General features: G+C 32.5%; 1 protein-coding gene across 1 annotated transcript; it reads left to right on the top strand.

Moving 5' to 3' along the window:
* Positions 1 to 3,809: 3,809 nt before the first annotated feature.
* On the top strand, positions 3,810 to 7,550 carry LOC130649172 (uncharacterized). Its single transcript, XM_057455403.1, has 5 exons — positions 3,810 to 3,940; positions 5,521 to 5,712; positions 5,792 to 5,828; positions 5,901 to 5,990; positions 6,322 to 7,550. The coding sequence occupies exons 2-5, from the start codon at positions 5,653 to 5,655 to the stop codon at positions 6,693 to 6,695; spliced, it is 561 nt and encodes a 186-aa protein (XP_057311386.1). The 5' UTR covers positions 3,810 to 3,940; positions 5,521 to 5,652; the 3' UTR covers positions 6,696 to 7,550.
* The last annotated feature ends 2,309 nt before the right edge of the window (positions 7,551 to 9,859 follow it).

Genomic DNA, 9,859 nt, shown 5'->3' with positions numbered 1-9,859 from the left:
TATAAGGACAAAATTTGTCATAAGAAGCTTGATGAGGAAAAGCCTCCTTTTCAAGTTATTTAGCTTTGAAATTAATTGCTAGTCTCGTTTCCATGCTATTTTGGTAATAATAAGCAGACGATTTGCTGTTGACCTTGCATTGGGGAAGCCTTTTTTTAAGATGTTCAAAATTATCGCAAATAGAAACTGTTTAGTCCGAATCTTTCAGTCTGCAAAAGGTCAGCGGCAAAGAAGAGCACGTAATTATCTGGTGTCGAAAATAAAACTACCATCCAAAACACTTCCCCAAACACTACACCAATTGAGGTACTCCATGCTTTCAGTTAACCTACTCCTAAATTTAAAAAAGTTACGGGTTTTCTTAAAAAGCTTTCTGTTTTTTCGACCTTATTTCGAGCAATAGATTCGACGCCGAGAAGCAAACATTAGTATTATTATAGAGAGTAGTGAGTAGTCTGCCATTCATATATCGCCTTTCGTGTTTTCGTAACACAACTTTAAATTCGCGCAAAGACAGCTTACTCCGCGCAAAATGGTACCAAGGTAGCGATACTGTTGTACAATTTTGCGAGAAGTAAGATAAAAATAGGTGTTAAACAGAACGTAGCTGGTTGATTCGGCGTTCAAACACAGGTTTTTCCAGCTTTATCCAAAATAAAAACACAAGCTTCATTTTGCAGTTACACAGCTATAACAAGAACGGTCTGCAACCATTTTTTTATGTCCCTAAATTACTTCCTGTGAAAGTTCATAAGTTAATCATAGGTTAAATTACAGGGAAACCATGTGTACATCTGGGTAGTGAATAAAGTGGTCACCATTTTGGACGCAATAACGTTCTCTTAACTTCAGTTACTCCATCCAGCTAAAACAAGTATTCAGTTTCTTTTAAAATTTACGGATATGTTTCCGTAAAAGTTGCAAAAGTGATCGTAGCCAGAATAAATGATTAAGCACAGGTACAGTACATCTATTGACATTTTATCACAAGAAACACGACAACAGTCTGTCAACCCTTACTTTTTAGAACAAGCTTGGTACAAAAGGTTTCAGCTTCTTTAAAAGTCAGAGTGGTGAAGATTAATATGAAACAGATAATAATACTGATTAAGATAAGAAACAGAGATGAAAGCATGTTGGCAGGCGCGCCTCTCATCACATTAGACTAATGCAGGGCTAATATACGCAATGAAGTAGATCAACAAAACATTAAGAGCAGAAGTGGCATTTCCAATGTTCGCAAGATAATCAGAAATGGAGTTTCGTTTTAACTCGGGGAGGGGGGTGTATGGGGAGCATGCGTAGTAGGGTAAAGGTGGGATATAAAATAAGACTGAAGAATGCGGTCTTTCTGGATTTGACTCAGATGTACATCAGTGCAGTAAATTTTACCTTGATTAAAGAAATTGACCGACTCTTTACCATTAATCTTTTTTTTATGTAGTTATTGTCCGGAATGGTACACGAGACATGGTAAACGAAGAAGAAGAAGAGCACGACAAAACAAAGATGCAAGACAACAGATTTCCATAACAAAGATCCTTAGTCTATTTAATGTCAATGTTTTCCAACTGCAAAATAGCTGCGAAGACAGCATTTCATTTCGACCTCAGGAAAACATTTTGTTTTTCAGCCCAAAAATTAACCAATATCTCCAATAATTGTAGTTTTTGTATTACTCGCGCTATAATAACTGTTTATGAGGGCAATACCGGAGAATATTGACCGACGTCAAAGTATTGGCGAGCTTGTGAGGGCAATACGTGACAAAGGTCAATATTCGAAGGTATTGCCCGAAATAAACAGTTATTATATGGATTATTATCTGGGTACTGCATTTTACGACAAAAATATAACATCATAAGCAGGACGTAGAAACCATGCCTTTATAGAAACTATTCACATATGGAACGTACATTCGAGCTAAAATCGAATATCGTGTAAACATCACAGGTTTTTATTGTAGCTGTAACATAGAATTCTTGAAAACAAGAAAGTAAGTTTCACTTATTTTTCGCGTTTTGTTTACTTTTTTCCGTGTTTATTTACATTTAATGCTACCATATTTAAACCTTAAACACGGTTGCCATGGTAGCGGGCAATACCGTATAATATTGCCCACTATGACGTAAGTTCTAACCAATCACATTGGGGGATTTTCAGAAATATTGATGCCGCCCTTTTACCTGGGTAATAACCGACTGTAAGAATAGAAAAACACAACTCAAAAAATAACATTTTTGTATAATGACTTCATATTCAATAACTTATTTGACTTCATCGTCACTTTTGATAAAAAAGTTCCGGGGACCGTATCCCGGGGCAACAACAATAACTCCGAATAATGATTTCCACACGTCGCTAAAGTTACATATATTGACACTGCAACGCGTTGATTGGCTCATTGACACACGACAGATCAGACTTTCAAATGTCACGTGAATCTCTGGCATATTTATTTCGTGCACCTTCAACACAAAGTAACGATACGGTTACCATACAAAGATTATGTTCGAACGTTTATGGTTTTAATACGGCAGTTTAAGTCAAGCAGAAATTATGTAATTTCACGAAACGTTTTAAGTTGAACGAGTGGAGCGCTGATGACACGGTGCGATTCATACACGCGCAAAGTGATTTTGTGGTATACAATAGATCTATACAGACTTTATATACAGCAAAGCAACAATATTATGCGTATTTTATAGATATAAGCATAGCATGTGAAATGGCTTTTGCAATCTTGTTTTAATAAAAGAGTTGTCAATTTTATTAGCTCATGAATAAATCGAAAAAAAAGTGTTTGTAGTATTTTTGTTAAAACATATGGGGCAGGACAAGACACATTTACTTTTTTGTTTATTTATTGATATTCTGTATGAAATACTACACGTGCGATTGGCTAATTAAAACCGTGCAACTAAAAGATAGAACTGCCACAAGGTAGTACTTGTATTTTTTTAAAAAACATTATTTAATAAAAAGTTGATTCGCAATCAGGTAAGGTTTTAAATTTATCAAGTTGTACATATTTTTTGGATTGGTCTAGTTTTTAACTTGTGAAATAAAGAACTACGCACAGTGGCTACATAAATAAATTTATAAGATTAAATTACACTAAAGGAGCTCTGCTGGTGTATTAAACGTATAACCTTTAGATTGATAAACCTCGCATTGCTCACATTTTGAAGTATTGTGAAGAATCTCAAATTAAGCGTGTAAAAAATTTCTCCCATTTGGTAATATCTGATTGATGGCGATATACAATGCCGATGAGAATTTACAATTAAAAGAAAACGAGTATTTTTTGAGACACGGATTAGACTTTCTACACAATACAAACTTTATGTAAAAAAAAATGTTATATTTCTGTTTTATATTTATCACTCATGTTCAGAGCTATTGTAAAATATTTAACTGTATAGATTCTACTAATGACTTTTAAAACTTGTACCTAAACACCGGAACGTAATTCTGAGCGTTATTTGTTATTCTTGCTTACACAGTTAGTCACTCGAATTATCAGTGGAGAAACATGAGAACATGCAGTGTTTATAGGAAACCTTTTTCAACAAAAGATGCGTTTTAACAAGAAAACTTTTATCCCTCAGGGAGTTTAAATTTGTGGTTAAGAAAGAATGAAATATTGTTTCGTTGCTATCATATAAATAAATGATGTCTTCATTAAAAATAAAAAACTTGACAATCTCACTTCCTTTAGCAAATATATTGAACAAGTATGTGGTTAAATAATTCTGTTCTATTACGAAATATAAGATTTAAAAAAACCGCAAAGAATTTTCTATGAAAAAACCCAACTCTCTTTTCACACGTTTTTATAACATAAAATAAAAAAAATAAAAAAAACACGATAGAAGAGTCCAGTTGACGAAAAGAAATATTTAATACACTTGTTAAGTATACCAGTTTTTTATAGCAGGTTAGTTGTGATTTCTTCTCTATAATAAAATCCGTATTCTGTCTGTCTCTGCGCAAAATAGTACCTCAAGTAGCGAGACACACGAAATGCGGTATATAAAGGACGGCCGAACCCGTGGATTTATCTACAGGCCACCGACTAGTTTATAATAATTATAGCTATTTCTCCAAAATTGTTGGAAAATTACTACTGCTGCGTGCTAACGCTGCACGAAACATATGTGACGATTGTGAATTTTTTAATGAGCTCACGAATACTTTAATTATATTTTCAAAGACAAAATTAAGTTGGAAATGATTGTTGTTGTTTATAACAAAAATAACTTCGAATATCATTCTTTTTTTATAAGAACCAATAAAAATAAATCTAAGACTGGCTGTTCTTATTGCTTGAGCCTTTTACACCCTGTTTTGTTCTTATTTTTGTTCTTAGCTAATAGTTCTGTAAGGGAACTTAATAGTAAGAACACAACTTCTACTTTTTTCTAAAATTTACGTGTATATGCGTATATAAGAAAAAGAAGAGAAAAAGAAGAGAAAATACTGATATGCTATGATAAAAATTCACCTATGTAAACACACCATCCGGACATACTATCTGAGTTCATTACTAACATATTGCCGCACGTAGTGTAGTGGGTTTGTCTGCGGCTCTCAGTTCTTAAAACTGCGGATCGAATCGCTTGCTCTGTGTCTTTGCAAATGCGGACTACTTAGTTCGTTCCTACCTCATTGTGGACTTAAAGTAGTATTTACCTCTAATATGTGCCTGAGTAATTATTTCCCATACATAGATCGTATACTGCAACTTCTATGCTCTGGAATTGTTTATAATTTTACGTGCAGTGACTGCAATGCCACTTGTTATGGCTAGTCTATTCGCCAATTTAAGGTTCGCATGTCTGCAGACATGGGAATGTCTGCAGCCATGCGAGATACAGCGGTAGGTTTCACAACCTACCGCTGTATCTCCTTCATGCTCTCCACCATCTTTTGAAAAATTTAATATTCTAACGCGTGAGTCTAATAATTTCAAAGTCATGCTGAAGGAGAGTCTGCTCATTGAGCAAGATCGACGATTCCTTAATAAGTCGGTTAAGTCTATTCGAATTCTTCGTGAAACAAAGGCTCAATACTCCCTGTTTTCATCACGAATGTGTTTTGAAGTAATTGAAGATAATTGGATTATAAAAAAATTTAAAATCCAATGAGAAAGTAGTAATAATTTGGCTATTTGGATTTTTGATCACCTCTGTAAAAGCCTTCCTTCATAATTGATTGAGGGCTTTTCTGCATTTTATCAAAAACCCATATCGCTCTTCAAAGTCATTTTATTTTTATATTTTTAAAATATATTCTTTTCCTTGATATTCTTATGGAGGAGAAAGAAGAAATCTTTTTTTCAAGCAAAAAAGAACACGTTTAAACCCATGAACAATAACACAATATCATGCGCACATCTTTTATAATTCATGTTGCTTCACAACAGATCCTGTTGTCATGGTAGCTAAAGCGACAATATTGTTTCCACGTTCTTACGAAAATTATAATAACTTGTGGCGTGATTTTTTTTATTTTTAGACAATTTTGCGATCAGGTTATATAAATTAAATTTGGTAAAAGATTGTCGATAGAATGAATTAAGAAGAGACAAATAACAATCTTTCTTGTTACCTGATATATTAGAGTTAAATAATTCATCGTAAAGATCAAATGGTAGTAATCAAAATGGATGAAATTATCGATCTGCATGCAAAGCAATGTAATATAGAAGCAAGTATCATTATTTTTGATATCGTTATTTCATTGATGTTATCCTGAACTAATTTTTACATCTTATACATTTTTTTAGAGTGTGCCACTCGAAATTCAGGATAACTACAAAACAGGTATCCGTACTTTTCTTATTCTCATATTACAATGTGTCAATATCTTCCAATGCATACCTGTTTGCGTTTCAGTAACCACGCCAGTCTCACCATCACACAATGTGTGTTTCCATGCAGTATTGAAGATCTTCGTGGTTACATGCATTAGTATATTCTCTTGTGGTAAGTCATATTTTTTCTTTGCAAACATACATACCATTTTACATTGCTTATGAGCAAATTGAGCGACTCGAAAGAACAATGTTCTTATGAAGCTAAAGTGATTATTGTACAGATGTGCTTTGCTGCTATTATTTTGAACCATTTTTAAAAAATAATTCAACTAAACATTTACTTACTGAGGATTTTTATTGCTTCTCTTGTTAAAAATTATTACCTTGATTTTGGAAGTGCTTCATATTAACGTAACACTATGTTTTTCGTGAACAATAAGGATTTCTTCTTCATGACAAGAGAAAAAACAGGTGATTTACAACTATATTTTATTCTTTAGGAACAGTATTTATAAATGATTGTCGCGAAGAAGTTGGGATATCAATATATCTTATTGTGGTTGGCATCGTTATCATGGCAATTGTACCAAACCTTGCAGACGGGTTAGCGAACAAAAGCTTCTTGCAGCTAAACATATGGAATATTGCTTTTGCTTTGTTGATGGCTATGTCATGGATAAAACTTGCTTTTTCACTTCCTCCATTTATTGATATTCATGTGGTTATGGAGGATTGGATGTGTCGTTACAACAGCTTTATTGCCCACATTGAATTTATTGTTTGGTTTTTTAATATTATTTTATTTAATATTTGTTATTTTTACTTTCTTTGCAACTTAAATGATGTCCCATCTAGGAACGAAAAAAAATTATAAGTGCGCCTTTTTAAAACCATCTCTGGAAGTTACATAAAAATGTAGATTCCAGCACATGTCGGGAAAACGTGAAAACAAGAAGAAAACGTTAATTACTTTGTTGACAATATGAAATTATACAATTGCACGTGATATAAACGCAACATTTCAATTAAAAATAAATAGACAGCTTTTTAGGTAAGCTTGGTTTACAATGCAAGAAGGTTTGAAGCTACTATTGACGATACAAAAGCAACGCAATCTCCCTTGGTTCAAGGTGAGCTGAAGATAAAAGTCCAATTTGTTTAGTCTGATGTTAAGAAACTACCTATATTAAAATCTAAAATTGAGGAGGTAATAAATTCTGTTAAGAAAGAAGTACGTAGAAAATTTAAATTTTTTAGACTTTACAGGAATTTGAAGCCCTATACAGCGTGAAAGAAGAACTGAAAAATCTATTTGATGAAAGTGAAAGCAATCAAGATGCACCTTCATCTTGATTGCTTTCACTTTCATCAAATAGATTTTTCCTTCAAGTCTGTAACGACAGAATTTTATTGTATATACTTCGTGTTTTTTGTGTGTTTGTTTTTTTTATTTAGCATTCGCAAAGCGGCTTTCCTAAAACATAATTACCCTGTAAAAACGGGATTAATTGAATAAATTAAGATAAAATTTAACTTGTTTTTGTAGTGTTTAAAAATACGAGTCCTAATAACGCAACAAAGAAATAATATCGGGGGAATTAACAGAGGACAGAAAATAAGGATATCTGTAAACGCAAATTTAAGTCGTTCGCATTAACCCTACTCAGCCTGTTCTTTTTTAACATATTATGTCCAGAGGGTCGACATACATAGATTACACAAAAAGTTATCGGCCGCTATGGTATTCTTTGAGTGAATTATATTCTTATCCCATAATTACATTTTTATCCCAACTTTTATTTTATTATTCTTACTTCAAGTTGAAAACAAGAAAATTTTGAATTATGAAAATTTTATAAAATGTAGAATCCTGGCAGGAGGAGCTTGACACGTCACCTGTAGATAAAACACGCTATCGTCCAATTTTACTAATTTTCAATCGCCGCTATGTGTTGCTTTAGAACAATGCCTCGAATTTAAAACTTTGTTTTAAATTGTAAGGAACAGTATTAGTACACAACTTAGAGAAAAGGGGTTTCAACGTTTTATCTTTAACAATCCGATAAAAGCATCCAGAAGTTCTAAAAAAAGTACAAAATTCTAAAAGTTGTGTCATAACATTAAAATATTGATCAAAGATGTATCGATGCTTGATGGATAACGAAAGTAAAGTTCTTTTATTTAATTGGTCATTATCATATACTTTAAGTTTTTTTCGCAACTTTTGATTGGTCCAAAATTCGTAGGGAAAACCGTAGGGAAAATTTTCTTAAAAACGAAAACCACGTCGGTGAATTTATTTTCACAAATATACATCAATTATGATTCGAAAATTTTCCTTTGTTTAAACAGTCCTTAAATGGTCATTAATTATGGAGCACGCGCTCTCCACCGGGAATAAAAAACAATTGAATTATATCTAGGGCTCGTGAAATATGTAACAAGAACATAAAAAAACTCAAAAAATATTGCTGATGTTTTTTGTATATAAAGAAATCATTTAGAAAAATTTAACCCTATTTAGGACGGACTTTTGGAACAGCACATTGCACATTGGATTATTACAATATAAAAAATTTAAATGCGTCATCCTGTCCAAAACTACGTCATCGGAATTCTGAAGTTTTAAACAGAACGAATTTTGAATAAAAGACTACTTAAAAATGAACGATTTCTATGGAAAGCTTCATTTCATCTTTTTTTTGCAAATATATTGCCGAAAGTGTCTTTGTTGTGTTTAAGTCATGCTTTTTAATTGAATATCTCTTCAAAGAAAAATTAAGAAACTTGTTAAAAAACTTTTTTAGTAAGTACGGAGTTTCATACTGCGCAGGTCTGGGCGCTAGCGAAGCGCTTTGTAGGGACAAATTTTTGGCTTGTTTTCATTTGTATCGATGGGCCAAATAATTTTCATGGTCAGTTTTTCACAACTATTCTGGATAGTGCTGTGAAAAGAGGCAGAAATGCAAAATCCTGCCTGATGTTTCTTCAACTAAATTTTTACTTTAACTGACGTTTTGCTTTTTATTAACACGTTTAAATGGTGTTGCTAACCTTCTTTGTGGTATATTGACATGGGTAAGATGTTGGAATCGAAGAAAACTTAAATTACTGACTTTTATGGAGAGGCAAAAGAGGACATATTGTTGATGTTAGTTTTAGGGGTTAGCTTCTTGTTGCAAGCTAGCTACATATACCAAACATTTTGTGTTGTGAGGAATAAAGTAATGGTTAAAAAGAAACACTTTTCTATCATCATCAGTGCGCTTTGGCAAGAAGAAATAAAAATTACAGCTAGCTATAGAAAGACAGAAGCTACAGAAAGCTATAGGAAGTTTTTTTACAGTGAGCTATAGCTAGCTAGTTATATATGGATCTGCAAGTTTGACATGGATTAACGTGGAAGAGCATCTAATAAAGGATTTATTTAAAAAGTATAGCTAACTAGTTGTATGAAAAAGAGCACAGATGAAATCGATTGAAAATAAAATACACACTTCAATGATATAATGACTGGCTTTAACTTTTCGTTAGAAATGATTGTATATAAATATTACATAACTAGCTAGGAAGGGATATATATAATAGCATGCTACACTATATTACTGTGTTCTTAATTTTGGTAAAATGCAAGAATAAATTTAGCAAGGTCCACTATTACAATTTTGTGATAGCTATAGTAATTTTGGTACATTGACAAAAAAAAATTTGGCAACCGAAAATATTTGACGAAAACAATTAAAGTCACTAAATTTGTTTAAAAAGTTATTTTCCATTAAATTTGTTTATTTTAACCACAGTATATTATTTTATTTTAAATTTCGCAGCGGTCGAAACTTTGTACTTTACATATTAAAATTATTCCAATGCAAAATTGAGGCGTAGCAATTTTTAAGGCTAAGTTGGTGTTCAAACTGCACTGTTTGATATGTTTTGAAGTTGAGTGATATTAGAAATGAGTTTTTATGATCCTATTTTTACCATCTGGGCACTTGCCAATCTATATATCTGACTACTGTATGAATAAGGTTACGATAT

This window comes from Hydractinia symbiolongicarpus, chromosome 7 (genome assembly GCF_029227915.1).
Source record: "Hydractinia symbiolongicarpus strain clone_291-10 chromosome 7, HSymV2.1, whole genome shotgun sequence".
Lineage (NCBI taxonomy): Eukaryota > Metazoa > Cnidaria > Hydrozoa > Anthoathecata > Hydractiniidae > Hydractinia > Hydractinia symbiolongicarpus.
The sequence above is the reverse complement of the archived record's forward strand: the minus strand, read 5'-3'. Positions and strand labels throughout refer to the sequence as shown.